Genomic DNA, 26,381 nt, shown 5'->3' with positions numbered 1-26,381 from the left:
CTGATGCATGATGTTTGTATAGCATAAGGAGCTGTATAAACCCATCATATCGACAGATTGCATAAACACAACACATTATTAACATTACAGAAAGTGACATTTATCAGGGCCGTTTTGTCCGTACACTGGGGAAAAATGTAGTAATTACGTCTGTACAAGTGAAGAAGGTTATAGCTTGTGTCCCGACAGGGACAAACCAACAAAATAGAATGTATTTTCTTCCCTCGGGTTTAGATGGATTGAGGTCGTTATCCTTTTAATGTTACAGGGAACGCTTCCTCCTTCCATGTGTCCATGTCATATTCTTTCAGTGTGGAAACATTACAAGATAGACATTTAATGTACCCCTCTTTGTTCGTAAGGAATCAACGGGTGACTACACGCTTCATTGCCAACGGAAGTGATTTAAATGAACTTATTTAGATTAAAATCGATGACATCTGACTGACTCGGGAACAGAAAACCTAACTATGACCTTTCAAGATGAAACTGGACATGACTATTCGTAATTCGTACGCCCTTTGAAGATACGGGAGGTATTTGGTGTTAAACACACCGATTTCAGATATTCATTGGCGAACACAAAGTCCTCCAGATTACATCTATCGATCAGGAAAATCCCCCACAGCGGAACCGGAAATGATCTTAAGCATTCACGGAACTGAGTCTATTCCGGATATTTGATGTGATTGACCTTTAGCTGTGTGTGCTGTATGCTATTACGAGTAAACGGCTCTTTTGTCCTGCATCTGTTCATTATAGACTATCAGCCAAAGCGTCAAAATCCAAATATGTGGTTAAATATTTGCTCTTGCGCGTAATTGCCTTGGTAGTTTTGTAAAATTAATAAGGTTTGAGACGGAATAGCATGTTTTGTAGAGTACAGGCTGTAAAGGTGAAACCGTTGTATGGCAAATAGCCTGGGTTTTAGGTACATACGTGATAACTAGTCTTATAAATTCACCGCGGACATTTTGTCTTGAAAGTTTGATAGCGAACCAAAACGGCTTACATGTACAGAACATATGTATATGTATCGTCACAACTAGGGGATCATACCATTTTGCAGATTTAAAAGAATAATGTTTTATATCAAATTGGTATTATTCGTTTCAATACTATATACATTATTATAAACCTTCATAATCTCCATTATCACCTCACGAAATCGTGACAATATGTTTTTTAAATCATGTTCTCCTAACATGGTATTTCCAATCCACAGCGGACAAACACTTATTTATCTATTTGTTCTGATTTGCTGAGTGATTGGTTCAGCAATATACAATGGACGAGTCTCCTGCTTAAGATATTCGTCCAGCTTTGCCTTTCTCTTATCTACAACTATTCTTCCCAATTTAGTGTTGAATTCGTCAAGAATACTATTTTTGTGACCATACATATGTATCTTTCAGCTTTAACGACTAAGTGAACCCTACGTTTTTGTACTATCTTTCTGCTTTTGCCCTCTCGATCGACTACATAATATATTTTGCTCTTCTTTGAAAGCTCCACGTTTCATATTTAATATCTGTATTTAATATTATTTAGCAATATGAGCCATTTGCGTATCAGCGTAAACGTTACTGAAACGATTGTCACAACAGAAAGATGAAAATATATGAATGAAAGGGAAAAAAAAAACACTGTTGCTTTAAAAGGAGATAGAGACGAAATGGTCTTAATAACGATCTATGGGAGGGTAAATCAAAACAAGACACAATCATTGTTATTAACTGGACGACGACATGTTTCCCAGACATGACACAGACATGTTCCGAATTAATTGATATACTGATTTGTTTTGTACCGTGTTGAAATATCTTGGAAGTTTACTTATCCAAAAGTTACGAAAATAGGTTAGAAATGGGGTTCTGAAATAAATACGAGATGTTTGAAAGATAACGAATGCACTCTTTCTCTGTTATCTTTGTAACTGTCAGGGGATCTGGAGTAAAATAAATTAGCAAACCTTCCTGATGCAACTAACACATTTTAATGAAGAGAAACCCATCATGAGTTATCTCGAATAATGAAAGAGAAACCCATCATGAGTTATCTCGAATAATGAAAGAGTATATCGCTAGGAATTTAGTTTGTTGACCTCGGTGCGACTGAAGAGAGTTGTAAGCCGCTGTTGACGCCTGTCAAAATACACTTATATTCCCCATCGGGACGAGGATTGATAGCGCGAGAGTCGTGCACTCTGTCAAAATGGGGAATTCAAGAGACTCGTTCAACACTGGCGAGAAGAGTTTAATCTTTTATCGAAACCTTACTTTTGATTAAGTCGTATAATCAAAGATAGTTCTTATGTTTGTTTACACACAACACTCTGGGTCTCGCTGACAGTATGTGTATGATTATCTTGTTATATCGATAGGGTGTAGCCACACAACCGCCATATAGGAATAGCCGGCGTAATGTGAACTACATTCCTCACATCCCATTCATGCGTGTAAGGGCGGATGCAAATTCAATTAGGCGGCGATTACTTCCGGCTGATAATACAAAATAAAACATGAACCGTGGTTTAACGTAATCATACTTCCAACTGTTCTGTCTTTAAGTTTGCTTGTCATCGCTCATATGATTTAGAATGTTCTTGCTTTTAACCAAGTAAACTACCCATGTCATCAATAGCGCTAGATACAAGTGTAATGACGACATATAATCTACTATGAAAAATGGAGGAGAAATACGTCTGTAGTAAAGGAAGATTAATTGTAAAGTAACACTTATAAACATTATGTATATAGTTAAAGACATGCAGGGGTTTTTGTAACCTTAAACTACCAATGTGAAATTTAGGGAATAGTGGGTCACCAACCTGCTTAAATTATTGGTCAACGTCATTCTGAATTAAAATTCATGAGTTCAGTTGCATTATGGGTTGATACTAAAGAATCCTTATCGTTTTTATCTGCTAATTTTCTGGTAATTGCACATGTATTTCACATTGTATTAGGTATTATCGCTATAAGCCCCTGACTTTATCTATTATTGTAAATTTGGTAATTGTGATATCTTAGTCCATTCAACATGCTCGATACATCTTAGAAATTTAACTATTGACAGGATTGAACAAAAATGCTGTGTTCATACAATAAGATCGCAAAGGCGATTTAATCGAGTGATTTTATGGGTCATCTGATTTTTAATTTGGATTTCATGGTCAATTATCTCTGTTTGCTTTAGGGGGAAATCATTACCAGCAGGGGGAATCAAGCAAAACCTGAGTACAAATGACAGAGAAATGTACTTTGATGATCAAAATGGACCTTGTGGACAGCAGATATCAGTTTGTGTGCAGTAAAAGCGGTCGTATAAGGCAGGACATTTCAGTGTGCTGGCACTATAAAAGGTCATTGAGTGGTCCAATAATGCAAAGATATCGTCTTTGTATCAAAAGGAAATAATACTTCAAATAAACAAACTGGGTTAATCTGCTGAACGCTACATTACTTATTTTACAGCTACAGTTTAATACAAACGCGATAAGGACTGTGTATACATGAATGCCGTAAGCTGGTCTGTGTGTGCCATCACATGGAAAGCGTAAGCTAAGATAGTTGCGCTTTTTGGAATGAGGTAATTATCTCCTCGAAACTAATATTTGTAGAAAGTGCATCTATGTGTGATTGATGACAATGGTTTCGCGGTGTATGTGTGGAATGAGAAGATCAGGCCAATAGGAGTTTTTTTGAAACCTTAATGAATGATAGCCGACTTTGTTTAGATCAAAGTCAATTCGATTATAACAGAGATTACCTTAATAAGAAGCTGTCTTGTGTTCATGGCGTCTTATTAAGGAGAGGATACACAGCGGTCTAGAGAGAATTCTAATTTTATACCGATATAATCATTACATGTTGAAACATAGCCTCATGGTGACTTTTATTCTTCATACTTATATCTCATATGGCCGAGGTGCCATTTCATACATCCTTCTACGATCTTGGACATTTTCAATCTACCATACTGTACATGTATTCAAAATAAAACATAACCAAGACTCACTACATTGTTAAATACATTAAAATGGTTAATTGCCATGGATATTTTCCACACACAAAAAAAAAGTTGAATTATTTTTCGTATGGCCATTGTCGCATGGGCAAGATATTTCATTGAAAAATGTCAGTGCACCAAAATATTATTAATCAATTTTCATATTTTTTCATATATTACGTAGTGGTTTGAAGCCCCAACAGACTATTGACATACTCATGGCAAAAAACCTCTGTGCCTCTCTATAGGCTGATTTGAGTTATCAGAACAAGAGGTAGCAAAGGCCTTGTAAATCCTTCAGTTTCACCTATAAATTATACTGACGATATATTTCAATAATAAAAGCGTCATTGACCATGTCGTATGATTTATCATGTTGAACGTGAAACCAACGACAAGAAAGACTCTTCAACATCAGCCGCTTACCTCGATCTTTACTTATAACGTAGCCACTATGGACAGTTTACAAATAAGCTTTCTGATATGCGTGCTCATTTCAATTTCCAAATAGTTAATCTCCATTTTAGATAGCCACATCCATGCATCCCCTACGGTGTTGACATAACCAAGCTTTTTTGACATTGAAGGGCTTATTCACATTATTACATTATCTCTGTGACAGTTGTCACTAGTTACGGCCAAATTAAACACACAAGGTTTCGAGAGGTCCGGGTTGGTGAAGAATATGGGATAGTTTTAGATTAAGCGGCATCATGATGTTATTTGGAAATATTCTATTTCTTTATGCGATTAGAAGTCAGACGTGTTTGATGATTGATGATATACCCTCTGGATAAACTCACTTTAGATTGTGACGTAATCCGGATTTGACCTAGATTTGTATATCGGGTGTCGCCGTGACCTAGATTTGTATTTCGGGTGTCGTCGATGAAGCAGAAGACGCTTCCTCTTCTAGAACACTGGTCTTATTTGCCGTGTACCTTTTTACTAGTCTCTATCAACATATATTTTATATGTATACCCCTCGTTTAACTTCATTTTTGTTTCGTTATTATGTCGGTATTGTTTGCTGTGTTTTCGTTGTCTTCCTAAAATTAAAGTATCTTGCAATTATTTTGATAAATAACTGCTTAAAAACTTTTTTCAAAATTTAAGTTGCAAGTTATAACTTTGACATCGTGTCCAGTCATTAGAAATAAAATGCATACGGTCAGTCATTGCTGAGAGATAAATATACCTATTTATAATCACCCACCTGCATCTCTCGAAACCTTTTGTTGTTAACATGTTCGTCAGTAGTCACCATCAGTCACGGAAATCGTGATAGTGGTGATAAAACTAATATAATATGCATTGTACCTGACCTGTTTAAGACCATATAGTGACAAAAATTGTTACAAACTATTTAATTTACGAACACGACCGGGTGTTAATTCAAAAGCAGGAGGTCACACAAAAGGCGGTGAATACCAATGGTACAGTATAGTCTCTGCGCGTCGTGGGAAAACGTACCTCGTAACACTCCCTGCTGTAACTAAACGCCAAAATATGAAATGCCGGAATGGGTTGACCTAATGGTAGTTGTATACATGGACTGTCCACTGAAGTTTTGATTTGGTCAGTTCAGTATGTATGTTTTCTCACTGCAGAGTCACGACTGATAACGAAACCAATTAGGGATCACCTACGGGACTTGTATCGCCTTTCATAGTTCAATACTTATTCTTTGTTGACAATACTTAGTTAATTGATGCATGAACGTTTTGAATGAATGTCTCATCACAAACGGAGATACCGTCGACATAACAGGATATCAGTTCACCGACAAAAGTCGACAGTGTGCCTTTATCAAACATATAGAAATTGATTTCTGTATTGTCTGTACTTGAAATGCTGTTTCATCAAATACTGACAGATGATATCGGCAGCAGCATGTTACTTTTAATATTATGTGTTTGAAATATTACTGACCTACCCTTCCATTATTTTAAACGAGAATATAGTTGTGGAACTGTCATATTAAGAGCCTAGTAGCAATTGTGCATAACTTGACATGAGTTAAAAGGAGTTCGAGATGTATCTTACTCTCAACAAATCCAGATTGTCGTCATATCTTACTGCTTTGTAGTATTAAACAAGAAATATCTTTAAAAAAGATAAACGTCATAGTTTTAATGCTGGTGGTTATACTGTAAAACTGCTGGTGAAATAAATTAACGATCTAATGCCTTTAAGCAGGGATAACAAAAATATATCAGTTTGAATCTATTAGTATGTCATTTCAAAAGATTCATCCACTTATTCAGCTTGCATTCAATCTTAACTTTGCATCGTTTTTAACTGCATATCTGCATTTTGCATTTACCGCTACATTGACCAATCACATAATTCATCTTGACCAGTAACGCCACCTGTCGCGTCATATCCGGGGTAAAAAGAAAATCATACGGCTATGCCGAAAAATACAATCTACTTATCTCACACACTTCCAAAAACATAAAGTTACTGTATCGGTGCATTGTTACCATATAGCGGACGTTTGTTAAGGATGTATTATCGAACAATGCATGTCCTGCATACTATGAGCTTCACGTGCTGAAAGTCACGTATGCGTATAAAATCATTCAATTCCCAGCAGCAATTACCCCAAATTAGTGTGTATATTAGTGTCAGATATTTACTGAGTCTCCTCAGGCAGCTAATCTTTACACCTTTTTTGACGGCCGGACACATCACGAGCTTCCTTATCAACATTCTAGCATGTTTATAGCGGGGGTTCTATTTTTACCTCGCACCGGAAATGTGTGTGCGATTTTTTTACATTCCTCTTTTTACTGCATGTGTATCAGTAATATTTTCGTATATAGAAACACTCTCTTAATCTTTCTGTGTCTTCTCCAGTTACAATAAAGTGTCGTGTTAATATCATGCGCCGTACGGAGAAACATACAAATTAGCCAGGTAAGTGTTTACCACGTGTGGTGCTTGGTTATAAATACACATACCCGAAGTATTCAATTTCCGAGTGTAATATTCTGCAGGTCATACAAGAACATGAATAAAACAGCTTAATTGGCCACGACTGCATGTCCCACCTTTCTTGAAGTACATTTAGGATTAGCTGAATGAGGGTTAAACACATGTTAGAGTTAAACATCCTTTGAATGAGAGTATTTTTGCGAAGTATCAAACTAATCCTTGTTATGTTAATAAAACAAAAACAAAAGTATCATAAATTGTTCCATGTTTTACAAGGTTATCTCAGAATGCAGGTAGGACGTACGAAGTGTACCTGGTTTGTTTTGTGTTTTTGTTTTTTTGTTTTCCCATCTTAATTCCTCCCTTGAATCTGTGTTTATCTCTGTAATGAAGATTATTGGCTCCGTCACGCTGGCCAAAACAACTAACATCTGCAAAATCTCCCCTAGATGTTATCTGCCTCAATCTGTCTCAATTGAATATATAGACGAAATTATACGAAATAAAACATAATGTCTTCCTTGAAAATGACGGTAACTGACACTGACGCCGGTACCCAAAACTTTCCAAAGACATAATTAAAGTAACGTGTGGCTGGTTAGTTGCTATTTATAACGTCCTATCAAGGTGATTTAAGGTCGGCGTCTACTCGGATAGTGCCATGTCAATGGAATATCTTATCTGACATCTCTCCCAGTCAATCATAATTCTCTAGTGGATCGCTGGTAGTGTTGAACGTCACGCCCTGGTTACACAAGAAATGGTTAACATAACCTGAAATAACGATCAACTAAACAATGGAGGTATTAGTAAGACAAATACTGGACACTAGGAATATAGAGAGGAGATGTGGAGTAGAAATCTAGAAGCCACCTCTTACGACACATGACTAATTGGTCATCAGGGTTTCCGTGTGTGTTCGTGTAGTCATTCTCCCGCTTTTCTACAGGTCTCTGTCAAATACTATCATTTTGTTTTAGCTTTTATGATAGGGGTTGATGGTAAATGCTATTATTTTTCACTGTAAATTATTGCTTCTTCCTTAACCAAATATTGTACTGGATGTACGGTTATGATGATTCAATTATTTAACAAAGAGACTCCGTGAATACGAGCAAAACAACCGTATAGCGCCAACATATTGACAGAACTAAACTACCACTTGAATTTTAATTAATGTATTGTACAACATATCTTGTGATATGCACTAAATACGGCATTTTCAATTACAACATAAAAAGTCTGACAGTCACGCTTTTCAAATCAGCATTAGTCCCTCGCGCACGAATGGCATACATTAGACACGCGTCTGACAGTGTATAGAACTACGAATCGTTTAACGCGAGCTTCAGGATGTAAGAATAATACAGTTAACCTAGTTGAGAAGAATTTCTGAGTGTGTTCCAACTTATAAAGGTAACGATAGAGGAGACGAACATGCCAGAGCGCTGATGACTGTAACAAAGTTATACACTACAGGCGCCCTGTATAATTCTGAACATAAATCGCATCATTTGATTTAACCGGAAAATATCAAACAATTCTAAATCTGGTGTTGTAATCTTCTAACTAACGGCCTGACCTGGTATTTACTCTCGTTTTTTTACCTTTATCTCCAGATACATACATCATACACATTTTTTTCTTATCATTTAACACGACTAGACTGCTCTTGGTGTTATGGCCATCTATCCAATGTTTTGGATGGATCAGGCATACGCCGAAATGAATTATATATATAATAAACTGCATTTAATGGATGTCAACTTGAATATATTTACGCTAGATAAGCACATGTATCTATCTACTATATACACGTAATGGGGTCAGATTCTTTAATAATCTTTGAATCCATTCCCAGAAAGGGTTTCAGATCGTTACATCATTTCCCTTTCTGCTCTTTGTAAACAATATATATATATATCTTAATTCATTAAAACATTTGTAATTTAAGATGTTTTTACAGTTAGTTTCAGAGGTCATTTTTGAATGGTAATATTGATTGTTTTCTCAAAGTCTGTTGCACTCAATCGGATATGAAAAAAGAAATTAACTTTTATCACTAGAGTACAAGAAGAATTTTTCCATCACTTTCCCCCAGCTGGGCTCTCACCTTTTCCCCCGAGGTGGCTGTACTATTTGTTGTGTGCAATAATTACCGCATTCCTTGGATGTCCCACACTACCTTTACTCCGAACGGTTCCATCCCTTCTAAATAAGTTGTTATTTAAACAAATATGGAATAACTCAGTGTAGTGAAATTGGCTCTACTGAATTACACTAGACGTGTAACGGGCCTTACTGGTTTATATACTGCGAAATGTGACGATAGGGTAAACTACATCTTCAAATTTCATCTAACAGTTTGGTTCTCGACGTAGCTAAACCCAATAGCACTACATTATATTCTATGGCACCTTATACTCTATATATAATGTTGATAAGATATATCAATGGGTGAGACTTAGTATTGCATAAGGGGATCTTATGTTGTATAAGCGAAGGGTCTCGCTCACCTGGGGACTGAGGGGTGTGGCCCAATAGGGAAAATTGAGGTAAATCCTTTAATCTCTAATTGTCCTGAACGCCTGATTGGATTTTGATGAAATGTAGTCCGGATCATTGTTTGGCAAAGGAGATATAATATTAAGTAAACGGAGGGTGTGGCTCCTCTAGGGATGGAGGGATGGGCCAACTAAGGATAATTCAGGTAAATAATTTAAATCCCTATCAGTCATGTACGCCTGAATTGATTTTGATGAAATTTGGTCTGGGACACTATTCGGCAAATGAGGATGTTGCGGTCTTGGGGCGGGAGAAAGGGGGAATTATAGAAAAATACAAGCTGTAGTTTGAACCATTGTCACTTAAATCAAATCAGAGTATTTTGCCATAATTCCTTGAATATCGAGGTTAGCGATGCAGGCCCTCCGGGCCTCTTGTGATAGTTTTGGCATCTGTTATTTCTGTTGTTTTAATAGAATTCCTTTTCGTTTTAACTTTTAACGTCGTAGTTTATATACCGTAGACAAAAATGCAAAGAAATGGTAGACGCAATTTATTTACAAATGTATAAAATTTATATACCTGAATGAACGAAGATCCTTCTTTTGGTCACGCCTGTGATGAGCGTTTTACTGAAAGATATTTCGTGATTGAATCATCTGATTTCAAGTAAACTAATGAACAATTTTAAACGGTGCCTATTTAAAATCTTTGAGCGTGCAATATATTTTTCCCGTAAGATGGTCTTTTTTAGAATATGTTTTAGTATGCCTTTGATGTATTTCTGTTTGTGAGATAATTATATGGCAGAACTTTTATTGTGTGTATAACGGCAAGTCACATATAGATAGAGGTAGCAAAACGATTGGTTGTTGGAAATGGAATTTATTTCAATCAAGTAAGTTATATTTTGGAAGTTACAAAAGACTTAAAATAACTTACGAGTGTGTAAGAAATTCTGTATCCAATAATGACGAGTCGTGTGACCTGTTTCTTCCACAGTGATATTGACTTGAATCAAAGGGGAACGTGCCAAAGTCTAATCTCGTGTAGGCAAATACGATGTACAAGTGACGGCCGGGATCTGGTGATGTGACGTCATTCGATTATCGATGACGTTAATAACCATTGCAGTTCGGGTCAAAGTTCGAATTTCTTACCAATCAAAAGGCCGGAAGGTTATATTCCATTAGTGGAGCATAACATATATATATCCAACAGTCGGCACATTTATACAATGGTCTGAGAGTGATATAACACAGCGTATTGTGGTAGAATTGTGGTTTCCTAACGAACAGGTAGGCAAAAAAAGTAATGAGTTGATTCATTTCAGGCAAGGGGCCGACCATTCGACCGGTAAGCAGCCAAAACTGTCCACATTGTTAATGATTATGACTATGTAAAAGAAGAAGGTTCATGTCCATACAACGAGACACTGGTGTCTAAATATTTGGAAATTTCTTACTACTGACCGTCGGAAATGTTAAACCCAATTCTTGCTTGATGGCGGCATTTGGTCCAAACTTCGTATAAATTATATCAAATTGTAAATGGATACTATTTTCTGCTACATTCACTAAACATACAGATTTAATTGGATTGTACCTATACAAGCAAAGCGACCCCAGATAACGTTAACATCAGCCACTGTTTAAATTGAAGGATAATGTTGTCTTAATGGTAGCAAGAACTATATCTTTGCATTACACAAAAACCAGTTGTGCAATTTACAAGGCGGGTGTCAAGGCGTCCATTTGGGTTGTGATATAATAAACAAAAAACTAAAACAAGCGAACAAGCTAAGTATGATTGATGGTTATACATCTGTTAAATGTTTGTTGATACACACTTATCTTCTTGTAAGATAAGGTATGTATACACTCTGGTCTAGGCGTAAATTAAATGGTCGTAGAAAATTATATTACAAACACAACGTCTCATCGTTCGATATTTCTTCACAATACGAAAATAATCAAAATAATAGGATCTATAATCCTTTATTGCATTTTTGTCAGTGAAATATAGATATTTAACAAAAGATTTTGCAGAGGAAATATAAGTTTTGCAGTGAAAATATAAGTTTCCCGTTTTTGACCAATCCAAGCGAACCTTTGTATTCACCTCATTGAAACTTGCCGATGTTTCGAATCGAAGCGAAGCTAAATAAATTGGTTATTTTGCTGTATTTCCGAAATATTCAGACTAGTTTTTGACCAAATACTTATTTGACGTTAGCTATTAATGCACATATTCTCCGATAACAGCAGAAAAACGCTTAAATTGCGCTGATCAGTCCTTTCAAAATAGCGCCGTCAAGTTGGCGTGGAGTAACGTCACAAAGAGATGACGTCATTTCTGATTCCCGTCGCACCTATTGACACTATTATTTTTTTCAATGTTTTTCATTTTGTTTTTAAGTTTATGAAATGCAATGAAAGAGAATTGAATGGTTTCCAATTTAATATGACATATATTTCACTCGTATGACAGACTATTTCGATATTTTTCACTCGTGCTTCGTACTCGTGAAAATATCAATATTCTGTCATACTCGTGAAATATATGTTATATTAAACGGGGAATTGTTTAATATCATCTATATATTTGACGTCTAGTAGGGGAAAATTCAAGACTAAAATTATCTGCTGCCCTAAACTCTACTCCTGATTATATTTTCTGTCATTGCTGTTTTCTTTTGGTTATGTTCTCGTTAAACCCCAAACAGAAATACAAACATCGATGTATATTACTGTATATAATCCATTGTAGTAGCGGTAAAACAGTGTCCCTCGCTATCCGCTTCCATACTACCTATGTTGTAGCTAGGGCATATTTTACTAACAGGATCCATCATATGTTAGGTATGTGGTATAGGGAAATTCCACCCGAGGGTGTAGAATTTGGGGTCAGGACCGAGGCTTGTCGACATACTCGGGTAGAATTTCCCTGTCCCACATACCTAACATATGCTGGACTATTTTTCTCATACCTTTTCATGAAATGCACGAGGAAATCGATTCAACATGGCAAAACTATATAGAAACTTTGTATTTTTTCACGGTGACCGACAATAAAAGTATAGTATACCTGGGGTATACCACGAAAAATAATCTGATTGTCAAAGTGTCGAGATAACAAGAAATATTAATTAATGTTTGTCAGAAGCGATCGGCTTTCCGGAAACTGCCAACTCATGTTTGACATCACGTCATATTCCTGCGCCTATGCTTGCTTGCTTCACGGAAAATAGCTAGTCTTCCGCTGTAGAAAAATAAATTCTCGACGAACAATAACAATATGACTGAATTTATAGGTCAAAGATCACAGTTGATAATTTGTTTAAATAACATATCGAAAAAATGATATAGTGCATTTAAAATATACATACATGTATAAACAAACAGAAGGGTGTTCCAAGTGACGTCACACAATTAAAAAGTAGTCCCGGACCTGAGGTCACTCGGTGCACCTATGTGGGATACAAATGTCCCACATGGGTGTTCCACAGTGGGACAAAGGTATCTTACATATGCCGTGGTGTTAGAAAAATGTAACTATAATTATCTAAAATGTATTATGTAGGCGAGACATTCGTGATCTTATTTCCACCTGATAAATTATAACTTTGTGTAATGTATTGAACAATTAACCGAAATGAGTCTGATATCCCAGAGATGTGTTGCTTATCATAATTCGTATTGATCTTGGTCTGGATAACATGGTTCACCGACATGTCAACATTGACAAAATATGATAAATAAATATATAAATTCTTAATATGGAGATTATTTCGAATTGGTAATTGTCTTCTATAGTGTAGTGGACGACATCCACCATACGAATCAATGTAAAATCAACGACATCCACCATACGAATCGGGGTCAAATCGACGACTTCCACCATACGAATCGTGGTAATATCCAAGTTATGCCACATACTCAAAATGAAAACCATTGTAATGGCATTGCCATCAGGTATACCACAGAATCATCAGGTATACCACGGAATCATCAGGTATACCACGGAACCATCAGTTATATTAACGGAACTATTATATCAACGAAACCATTATATCAACGGGAACCATCAGGTATATCATTGGGAACCATCAGGTATATCATTGGGAACCATCAGGTATATCAAGGGGAACCATCAGGTATATCAACGAAACCATAAGGTATATAAACGGAACCATTATATCAACGGGAACCATCATGTAAATCAATGATCAAGGAACGCTTCAGTTGATCAAAATTGAAATGTGATTTTCCATATTTATGTTTTTTATTGTTCCGCCGCTCTATAATGTGTTGGATGTATCAATTACTCTGTTTTAGAGAGAATGGCGGAATTATTTTAACGGAGGCGGTTCTATTTGGCGTTGGTATTTCTAGACATGAACAGCTGCGTATTTTATGAATGGAATTCGAGTTTATCAGACAACTTTTAACCCTGCTGAATAAATGTGATTTAACCCCCTGCTCCTCCCCATATGACCACATGGGTTCTATTAGACCCTTAAATAACCCTCCTGATTTTATATCAGTTTAGATTGTAAGTGGTACTTACAATCATCGTGCTGCCGATAACAGTTCTGATGACAAGGTAGACTAGTTGTCAGGACGACCCATTGAGGTAGGTACACTCTGACCCAACCCATCACTAAATCGAAATTTAATCTCCGGTGATTCGTGTTTGTATCTTTCTTTCTGTGCAACCGCTTTCATATTATTAACATTTATCCACGGGCGTTTAAAGCAATATAGATGAGATGTGGGTCTGCTAGAGTCCGTTAAATAGGTCATTACGCGTAGTTCTTGCTTGATTGACAACCCTCGATGGAAAAAAAATCTTATATAAATGGTTATCGTGGTATGTTTGGTTGGAATGTGTGTCAGGAATCCAGAGGGATACGTCCTCGGCCTTAAAGTACAAGGCAATGAAAACAATTCATCCTCTGGCAGCGAACAGTTCCACCAGCAACTCAATGGTATTTCCATGTAAGTTTGATACATGTAAGGTGGTAATTCTATAACATTTTCTCTCCTCGTTGTTTAACGAGAGGTTGATAAATATAATGCATAAAGTATGTGCCTAACAGAGAGTAACGTCTTCCCAGACCGACTAAAGTAAAGCATACCACTGGTGGTAGACATATATTGAGGTTAAAACTCGAGTTAAATATTGCACCTATATCACATCCTACAAATAAAACATAAACAACATTGAAAACAAGGGCTATTTAATCTTTAAAGTAAACACTGCATTAAGCAAATTTACACAAGCATCTTTTACACTTATAACAAGGAAAATTCAGACAAAGGTTTGAATAAAAAAAAATTCTAGACAAAAGGTGACATTGTATTATATTTAAAATCTACAATCACGACTCAAAAATACTCGAAATAATGAATAATGAACAAAATTTCCACCAAACTGACGTTACGCCCCACCAACAAACCATAGAAGCAACTGCTAAACAAGTGCAATATCCTCAAAAATGTCAGCTTACCTAAGTGGGACTGCCAAAAATCGCCACTAAGTACACTTCTGAACCTAAAATCTTACCCTCTCAAACCATCCTGAAAACGGAAACAAATGCCGACATGGTAAACAAAATGCAGTGTCTCAATACTGAATTCCATGCCCGACGAACCAAGCATGATTAGACTATACTGTCACAAATATAACATCCGTTGTCTATTTCTCTGAATATTTGAACGTTAAACAGCAAGCAGCAATATATACTTTAAGAGTCTTTGTGATGGCCAGGTATGTTACCTTTTAACCCATGACTTACATCATTTAATCTTTTTAAGGATAATATTTTCCTTATCGCTACCGTTATTTTTTTTTTTTTATATACTTTTTTGAAATTGACGAAAGCTTGGACAAAAACATATTTATAATCATTCTATAAACAGTTGCTATGTTATTGACAACAGATGTAGTACAATTTTCTGCATTTCATCTCAGTCTAGCCGTGGTGATCTTTCTCAAAATGTTTTTTTTTTTCTGTGTCCATTTGCAAAAGCGGTTTTGGGGGATGCAGAAGTAAACGATTATAATAAATCGCGGCGATGAGGAATAACATGTATCGATAAGGCGTACGTGGAGAGGTAATTACTGTGCTACAGAGACGCGTCGCTTGTATACCATATATGAGACGACCGTCAGACTGTAGCGACAAGGGAATTGGACAGGCCTCATATCTTACGTTTTCGCCACCAATAATTAGCAGCAATTCTTCGGTACACCTGTACTCATCTTGCAAAGATCGGACGAGAGGATAATGATTGTATGATGAGGACAGGGGGCTACATGAATAGTCTTTTACCATAGAACTATTTAATGATCAGAGGTTTCCATCCATTTTCTCCTGCGAATTTATAACGTGATAAAAAAATGAAAATGCACTATATAGTCGATCAAACGGACTGCTATTAAGCTGAATGGATGGTGTAAACATTCACAACAGCAATCATGAAATCGCCAGGGATATTAAGATATGCAACAGGGTCCAAGTACTTAAGTTATAAATGTACTTATTATGCAATCACTCAATGATGCATTCAAGCTAATGACAGGAAAGCCTTAACATTCTTGTATATCGGAGAATTTTTCAGTAAAAAGTTCAAACAGTCGATGTTTTATGCTGCGGATGTAAAATCGGTGTCTGTGTTCACTACTAGACCATTCCCCTAGTGTCGGCAATCAACAGTGAAATGCAACATTTCATTTCTCAAAGGTTGAGGCATCCAGACCGTTAAATCCGATAGCAGTGAAGCGAAAATATAAAAGTGCAAGCTTCGTAATGGAATAGAATAAAGAATACATTTATTTTCCCAGATGCTTTTGTCTTGCATAGCATTGAGTACAGGTCTGAATACACGTTTCGTTTCCACACAAATGACAGGCATCAGTATAAATCTCCCCTATTTAAAGACTGAGTGATATCAAGCAATACCATAACAGACAGAGTGAGTTTTAAGTGTTTCAGACATATATGGCATATAAACCTACAATACGTACATGTACGTCAATGTTATTCGAGTATAATTTAATTTTGTATGAAACACGCATTTTCATTGGCTGAAATAATTTTGTTATACCTCCATAACAAAATTTTTGACGTTGCGAAATGTAACGTCATTTTTGATTGGCTGATGACGTTGCGTAATAATTTATCACAGAAAAGAGTTCGCCAAAGAAAGTGAAATATCTTGGTGTGTATAAGACGAAATTAAATTATAAGAATTAACATAAATTATTTTTTCTGTTATACAGTCATAACAGAAAAAACTGGAGTGTACTCTAAATAAAGTGAATTGCAGCCTTATCACATATTGACAAAATATAAAACCGCCTGAACGATAACCATGATTACGAACTTCCTTCGGTAATGTGATATTAACAAATACTTCTGTACGGTAACGTACGAATACACAGTATATACTCTAGTGAGTATTTAGCCATGCTTTATGTCACACTTATCCTAAACAAGGTGAAATATCCTATCGATATATAAGATTACTTTAACCTATCCACAGACACCAAGAAGGGGACACGTCAAGGAGCAACCATTGTATTTTGTACCAACTACTGAAAAATATAGTGATAATGAGCTGTCTCCTCAACCATCTCATAAAGTTCTGTATTGGCACATAACCGCTGCTCACCGCTTACCCAATATAAGCATCACGTGTTGGGAACATGTGGAAAATACATGCATACCACCAATTGAAATAAATAAATAAATAAATAAATAAATAGCGTCTATACATTTTTTTTTTTTCATTATTATTATTATTTTTTTTTCATTCGCAGATATTTGATATGTAAATTATAACTTGTGGAATTGAAAGACATTGCATTGACATTTGTTAATATATGTTAGATGTTGTCAGTGTCGGTTTTTTATCGTTTGTTCTGTGAACTTTGCACATGCATGCCTTTCAAATCTCAAATAAAGCAGGTTTATTCAGAAATACAAACATATAATTGAGATGCCATTCACTTTATGGCGTTTGAATTAAAACTTTCCATACCTGTCTGTTGGGTTTACCTTAATGTTGCTTAACTGTTAACACAAAAAAGGACTTTTTTTCAGTGCAAAACTGTTTTTATACAGTTTTTCATTTTTCTTATTTTTCTTCTTTCAATGTTTATATATGTATCCATCTCCTTAACAGTCGCAATATAAGTGAGAAGAGAGGGAATTAAAAAACATCAATGACAATATTAAGATTCCGAGTATTTGTAAGGGTTAGATTGTTCATGTTTAAACGTACTAATCTGTTCGTTCAAAGCTGGTGCCTATATAAACGTAAGAGGCAGCGATTTATAGTGCAGGTTCATTCAAATGTATTAACACTGGAATCGGCAATCATGAATATAGCTGGGTCTGACATATTCCGCTTCACGCGAAGTACCAAGTTGAATATATCGGAACTTGTTTTTCGCTCTACAAAGGGTACCAACGAACGGTTCCTTGTGATAAATGCTATGGGATATTCTTATTCTCCGAAACAAGGATAACATGTTCATGTCCATCGCTACATAACTTCCATTGTTTTGCTCTTTTAAGTGACACACGCAGACTCTGTAAGTTAAAAAGAATTAGAAACAGTCGTTAAGAGCTATATCATCTATCATGTATCAAGTTCATACAGAGAATACATAATACAGATTTCCTTACCCAAGACCATTTCCAGTAACACTAATTACAGGTGAAAAAAATGCGCAATTATAAAGCGATTGTAGTTGGTAAAACCATTAACATTTGCGGGTGACGGTGTGGATATATCAGTTTCAAGGTCAGAAGAAGGTTAGAGTGAAAAAGCATGTGTGTGAAGTACAGTATTGACAGCTGGGTAGCAATTGTTACGTGTCTACCTCGCATCTCCCGTGTTTGTTATAGCCTATGTTATTTTCATTAATAATCTGAAATTTTACAAAATGCTTGGTATATAACCTATATTCAGTAAAGAAATCAGTCGAACACAACACTGATTTTGCATTATCATCTAAGAACCCCTGCCATTCAATCCATTCATAAATATACTCAGGTGTGCAGCTTTCAGTTTTCATTTTTGATTTATAGTATGACCTTAAATTTATTTTTTACAGCATTGTATTGATGGAGTTGTCTCATATATTCAAAATATTGATATGCATTGTCTGGAAGATACGGCTGGTTTTTATTTTTTGCGACACGCATTTGTTTTAAGCAATTTATTGAGCAAATACAGTAGGAATTTTACTATAGTTCTTTTTATGTAACGGATAATGAATGCATCAACCTTTTGGGGCGAATATTTTTGTTACCTCTTCTTGTTTCGAGACTGCAACCATAATATTTCCTCATTGTAAGGTGTCTGCAGTATATGCATTCTCGTTCCACGTTCAAATATCACGGGACTTCATTTTTATCATCACACATTTATAAACACTCTATCTATTTGATATCAACGCTTGCAAAACCATAAAATCTGAACAATTCGTGAACGATTATCATTGTTATTTGACATTTGCGTCTGCCTTTGATTACATCCCGATATGTAAGTTTATTAGGCCCTATTGTGTTTGTTTATTTCGTCCCATTATGTTTGTTTATTACGACAAATTTTATGTTTGTTTGATTATGTCATATTATGTTTGTTTATTAAGACCTATTATGTTTGTTTGAATACGCCCCATTATATTTATTTATTACGTCACATTATTTTTTTATGATTAAGACCAATTATGTTTGTTTTAATACGCTCCCTTATGTCACTCTACCATTCAAATAAGCAAATACAAATGTGATACTAACATATTCGTCTTCGTTCTTTCAGGTACGTTTATCTCATCCTTCACTGTGTTCTGTGGTGCCACGACCAGGGTTGGTAAACGGGTCCACGCATTTGTCCTCAACCTCCTCGCGGCGCTCCTACAAATGATCACGTTCATCGTCATTGTGGGGTGGATATGGAGTATACTGTGGGGAATGAACTTCGTCCAATTTGCACGTAAGTGGACATATGTAACACAGTCGGGTTACATGCAAGTATTGTACCACAGTTGTATAAAAGTCTTTACAATTACTGCGTTTTAATAGTTATCTTTAGATTTATAGAACGTTCAGTGAAGTTCGATTTCACCCTTTACAGTTATTGACTTTTTACAGTTACATTTGTATTGTTTAGAACGTTTGGTGAAGTTCGATTCTACACTTTACAACTACTTTTAGTTTAGATTTAATAGCTATGTTTGAATGACCAGTGACGTAAAACATAAAACAACAGCAAACTTTAACAACAAACCTTATACCTGACTTACATACCAGTGTAAATCTTAATTTTCCTGGTTGTAACAAAATTAACGGGGTTTCTGAAATGCTGTCACTTTATTAAGATAATTGAAAGATTCGGAACAATAATTATATTGGTATTAAGCGATGTTATGGTTTTGTGTGTTATGTTACGCACGTGACAATGATCTGAAAGATGAGGTGTATTGCTTTACGACCGAAAAACAAAACAAGAAACGTATAACATAATGAAACACTGGCCGTATTTCAGTTGTGCAAGTGGCACATAACGATTGTGTTTTACGATTATATGACTTCAAATCTTGCAAATCAAAGTAGACAAACTTGACTTACAAAGTTAAAATGGGAAATTTGAAATTGAAAATAAAGATAATTCGTAACAAAATGTATTATTCCAATTTTCAAAGATATTGGTTTGGTGTGAAAGTTGATGGAATAAGTTCGTTTATTTATTGTTCGACACGTGTTCTTGTCTTTTTCAGTAGCTAAAGGAGAGGAAAACAAACGTAAACTTGGTCCATACTATGTAAGGAGGCAGAGCAGTGTTGACGTACCATGACCAGTCAACCATTGTGTTCTGACAAACTCCTGCATATTCATTTAAAACTGAAATATGTACATCTATAATCCATCGCCAGATACGGAAGTATCAAGTTTAGCTGAGATGCAGCGAAATTAAGGAATAAATTGAACATGCAATGTACTTCTGAGAACTTTGCTAGTATTGAAAACGTGATTAATTTTGAGTGAGAGAATCAAAGAATGGTTATGTGTTCGTCAAGATGCATTCTGTAAACTGAAGATTGTATAAGTGTGATTGAAGTACTAGCTCTCAGCAACGAGTTTGAAACGATAAATTGTACCAGTATGACTCATATGAAATATAAAACTTCCGAAAAATCATTAACAAAACGCAATGGTACCTTACATCTATACCACTCCCTTTCTCGTCAATATCGCTGGTTATGACCTAAGTGCTGAGTTAATGAATGGTATGCATGCGTACAAACGAACACAAATGTGCATATTATGGCTGCGACAACTGCATATTTACATTGCATAATGCATATATTGCATATTGTAAAAAAAAACATATTTCAAAAGGTTTTACGCATGATTGTGATAAATCCTGAATTCACAATATATTGTATTAGGCTGATAATGTGCTGTAAATGTGTATATCTACGACATGGAGACTTTTAAGTGGATTTTCTTCAAATGTTTGGCGCTAATCTAATGAATACCCAAGGGAATGGAATACCACAGCCCTGCGTACTGGCTAAGGGTTCCTTTAAGGTCGAGAAGAAATATATCAGCGGGGATTAATATGTTTTGTATTTTTTTCTGTTAATTTCTGTCTAAATATATCTGTTATGTAAACCATCGTTAACTGTACACGTTTCATACACCTTTACCCGTAGAGAACACACTGATTTTTATGTTACATAATGTGAGTAAAGCAATTCATTCATGCCGATAATACGAAAGAAAATACAGTTTTATTCTAAATCGCCACATCCTCTTATCATCTGGAGATGTTTTAAGGTTTATTTCTGGTATTTGCACATAATCGGAAGCAGGATGTAGCTAAGACTGACGTAAACTTGATATGACGTGTAACCTAACAGTGTGTATCTCATCACCTTATAACATAAGTACATACGCCAGACATGTTTGTACTTAATGCCAGCATTCCATTTGTGTTCTCTTATCTGATTAGCTATTTTTTTTACTGTGACGTCACGTTTCAAAACTGTCATTTGCATCGTAGGGCTGCTTCGTCAGTCTAAATTTCCCGAGCATAATTTGATAACTTATTTATTCAATTAACATTTATTAAGTAAAGATTTGACTACCCGATTGCATGTAGGTTGTTTTAGTGTTTTCCTCTCGTGTCGTGATGAAGAATCATGTGATTTTTCTTGTAGACCTTTTCGTTTATTACCTATTTTTACGAAGCAATGGCATCAGAAATTGTTACTATCACCGAAATCTAAAATTATGTATCTTCCACAAGTGCTCAATATTAAGTATATGGAAAAAAATATGCTAAACACAAATATATAGAGAGAGAGCTTATCTTATATATAAAATAGATAAATGAATTGGCACCCTTTTAAATCGTATCCACCAAGCATAAAAAATCAACGGAAGAGAAATTTTATGTCTTTTTTATCCCTGGAAACAGGTGAGGAATGTTGTATTATCAAAAGCGGCAGGTGCTGTTTCTGATGAAAGAAATGGAGAAGGGAATGGTCAACATCATTCAGGAATATCTTGAGTTGTTTGCAATAAAAACATAAAGGAAAAGGAACAGCATATATATATGTACTGCCCTGATAGTGTATAATGTTTACCAATACCGGAAGTGAGTATGCGGGAGAGATACGGTCGTGTTAGCCGTTAATTTGTAGCCACGTATAAATACAGATGTATACTACTTCATGTATCTACTGAGTTCATCCATTTTCTATCAAACAGAACAACTCATGTTTATTAACAACATCATGTTAACGTAGTTAATTGAACGGACATTTAGTATATATAACTCGTACACCTATCGCTATAGTGTACAGCAGGTGGATTATGCTGTCTGATTAAAGGGAAACAAAACAAAACACGTATAAACCAATAATAATTAGGAAATTTTATCAATCCATTCAGATGTGAATATTGACGTGCATGCAATGGGTTACAGTGACATATTGTTTGCAAAATATGGGCAATGTGATTAAAATTAGACTTGTACATTTCACTCCTCTACGGAAATTACAAGTCTGATCTTAATTACATTGACTGATGGTTAACTTAAAGTAGATTAAGCTCTCTTATTTCCTGATTCCTTTTATACTAATGAAGCGTCGATATCGTATTTGAAATGTTGTATATATAATACCCTACACTGGCAAGGGTTGGGTGTTTACTCATCACTTTAAAAAAAGAACAAATCCGGAGAAAATATCTCAGGGTATAAATTTCCATTCATAAATAAGTAATACCTGTAAAAGTTAAGTGGTCACCTCGTCTCATTTTAAACCATGGTTATATGAAATTCTCTGTTTTGCATATAATATCTTTATCCAGACCAAAGTGTGTTTCCTTTCCCAAAGTTAACATGTCAAACTGTATTTCAAACAAAGTTTACCAGTTAAATTTTCTATTGATAAGGATTGTATTTTCCGAAACGTATAACGCGATGCAAGAACGTGACATCACGTATTACATTACCAGCACATCAAGTTTTAGCTGCCATTCTGGAAAAGCCGGAGAGAAGAAAAGGTGTCGAACCACGACGTCTGTGACTGCAAATCTAAAACATTAATGAAACTAGCAACATGGAAGTTTGGTCAATATAAGACCGGCACAGTGTTCATCTGCGAAACTTAGAACATTTGAATATCATTGGTTTGTCCATCTTGTTTGGATTGTTTGTTACGTAATTTTGGCAGTTTTTTTTTCAGAATGGGTTGCAGAAGGGTGTTTTTACATCCTTGCAACGGCTAAGCACTCAAAGGTCATAAATCACTCATATGACATGTCATATGCTGACAATTTGGTTCAAGGCTTTGCTGACTGACCCCCCATTTACCCGTTACAAACTGAACGTCAAACAAAGAGTTTGTCTTTATAACAGTTATGATAAAGGTAATATTGGTTTTGCTCAGACGAACATTGTATAAATAGGCAAAAATCTGAGGTATTACCAAGAGTCACATTACAGGAAAAACAGACAGCAAACAATCATCCAAATTGTTGCCATGGGGCATTTTATTTTTCATGTCCGCATGTAGAGGAGTGTAAGTCACACAGTAGTCCCAAATGCCGTCGCCTTATGCCCTTATAAAGAACAATGATGGTTCGAGTAACCTCAATTTTATAAAGCAATAACATTATCATATTTATGTGCAACAATTGATCAAGAACATGAACACTTAATCTGCTTCGGTATATCAATATTTAATAGGAACAAAGCTAATTGCCTTTGGTTTATCACGTAATGTCGTTTTATTTTATTTATAATATAACAGAATGTCTTTCTATGTATGGTATTGTAATTTTCAAATGTACATTCAATTATAAATATATTTGTACTTTTGTACTTTATAGTTTCTATACTGTGTATTTTCGATGGCGATATACATTATGAAGAAATAATAAAAACACATTTTACTCGCACATGAATAAACAGTTTTGGAATTCCTAGAATGATTCGATGTGTGACATGTTAATTCATGCCTAGGTACTGGTGAAGAGTACTTCATTTTGAATTTGTATTGGCTGTGTAAATTGGTCATTTTACCTTTGAAATGTTGTTAACCGTTGCATTTTCTTCTTTCAATATAAAACTTAAACATTTCGAACGTTAGTCATGGTTTAATTGAAAGGGAAATATATTTAGATAAAGTGTGAAGGCAATAAGTTGCAAAATCGTAGCCCTAGTAAATTCGGTATAATATAACAGGCTGAGATTACATGTCCATGCAACTTATTCGTATGAGGCTTTACTTTTGACGTTAAGAATATCAAGTGACCTCTAAAATAAAACCATGAAATGCCAACTCAAAAGAATCTAAGCCACGATTTGAGATTCGAGGAATTTAATACACTGTCAAATACATTGGAATAGTTTTCCTCCTGCTTCGATCATGATATTGTGATCATCACATCACGTCGTGACGATATACAGCGCATGTTTTGATAACAACAATTAATATATTTTGATTACATATAATGATTGTAGTACATTATTTCAAAAAGACAACATCCACAAAAAAATATTTTCATAAAATTAATTCAGTCTTGTACTCTTAGAAGTTTTCAGAGAAAGAGATTGTGATATTTTTGTTAAAAAAACTATTTTTTCGACACATTGTGTCTGAAAATGGAAATGAACATCTTTAGTGTGATTTACCATAAGATTTCCTTTTCCCGCCGTACCCATTACTTCAATCATATTGCTTCATTATTATTTATTTCAGTATTGGTATTTGATTATCCGCCTATTTGTGTACAGTTAATACATTTGAATGTCCTTTTAGAATGTTAATTGCTTAAAATATTTAAGGTTTGATTATTTCAATATGAAGATATTGGTCGTCCATGAAAATGTTATTGAATGTAGCTTAATTTAAATGTGAATAAAAATGAATACATGAAACAGAAAAGTTTTTATTTTGTTTTCAACCACCAGGGTCGATGATTGGAAGAAGATATGCAGGATCCAATTGATGTGTCAACAATAATAAAAAAGTTAGCTCTAGTTAACGCTGACATCAGAGTTATCTAATTTTCTGTATCTTTGTTCTTACTACAAAATCCTTAAGGTAACAATGAACACACAAAACAATATCAGAAAGATTTATTGTAGGCTAAACTATTTAGCTAACGTCTTGAAATTGTTGAAACAGTCGTTTATATCAAAAAGGGGCCGTGGTAGCGGAGTTGTTAAGGTGTTCCGACACTTTATCAATAGTCCTCCAGCTATGGGTAGCAAGTTCGAAACCCATGTGGGGCAGTTGCCTGGTACTGACCGAAGGCCGGAGATTTTTCTTCGGGAACTGCGGCTTTCCTCCACCTCAAAATCCAGACCTTAAATGACCCTGACTGTAAATAGGACGTTAAACCAAATTATACAAACTCTACATTTGCAATGTTTGAATATTTTGAGTGCGTTCAATATTTTAGAGGTCAGCAAAATACCCCTAAACCTCAATAAAACATCAAAACGTTAATGGCATGTCTAAATAAGACAAGTATTAGATGAATAGAAATAGATTGTTTATGTACAACAAACTTTTACAATATTGAATAAGAAACATAAAACTGCACATACAGCTGTTTCGTCCTTCTAAGAATCTTTAGTTATTTTTGGATCAATAGTCGAAATTTGAGAAAAACCAAAGCCGCATTGAAAATTATGTTTGTAAAAAAAGGGCGGTGAAATAATGTGCTCACAACAGCCAACTGATATATCATGACGCCTAGGACCTAGCAGACATATGCAGCAGCATATTACGATATTACATGTCAGATTTATGATATCAGTTGGGCTGAAAAGATTTCTTGTCTTTGCTGACAGTGCAAGTTGATATATAGCAAGATAAATCAACAACAATTATCAAATTTTCGAAAAGTTAAGAGCCGTAAAGTAACAGTACAGAGATGATAAAATTTGAAAGCAACCATCGAGCATCCAGGTCGTCAAGGTAGGACAGGCGAGCTAACTCCCGTTAGTCATTAGATCAGGTTTTGACACAAGAAACCTTATTCAACGAGAAGTAATAATGGGCAGCCAGAGGTCAATTACAAATTTTGTCGAAACCAATAATCATTCATGGATACAATAGAGATTACAGTTTCGCAGTTCAGAATATACATACCCATTTCATGTCCTTTCTGAATGAAAAGTTGAAAAAAAAATCCTTAGCCCAATTTGATATTCTTGAGTTTCTTGCTGGATGTCCTCTTCCACAATTACGGTCCCACCATCACTGACGTGTCCTATAAAGAGTTGCACGATACAGTTTTGTACTAAAAAATAAAGTTTAAACATTCACAAATTCAACAAATATAGACCTTAATATAGAGATAAAATTTCTATCAGTTTAAC

General features: G+C 35.3%; 1 protein-coding gene across 1 annotated transcript in view; it reads left to right on the top strand.

The window, feature by feature from the left end:
- LOC117324473 (protein stum homolog) overlaps window positions 1-24,936 on the top strand; it is a 59,024-nt gene extending 34,088 nt beyond the window's left edge. Inside the window, exons 2-3 of the mRNA XM_033880347.1 lie at window positions 19,296-19,469; window positions 20,254-24,936. Coding sequence (XP_033736238.1) covers window positions 19,296-19,469; window positions 20,254-20,330 — 251 coding nt within the window. The 3' untranslated portion in view covers window positions 20,331-24,936. The remainder of the gene's footprint in view (window positions 1-19,295; window positions 19,470-20,253) is intronic.
- Window positions 24,937-26,381: the final 1,445 nt, after the last annotated feature.

Source organism: Pecten maximus, chromosome 3 (assembly GCF_902652985.1).
Source record: "Pecten maximus chromosome 3, xPecMax1.1, whole genome shotgun sequence".
NCBI classification, from domain to species: Eukaryota; Metazoa; Mollusca; class Bivalvia; order Pectinida; family Pectinidae; genus Pecten; species Pecten maximus.
The sequence above is the reverse complement of the archived record's forward strand: the minus strand, read 5'-3'. Positions and strand labels throughout refer to the sequence as shown.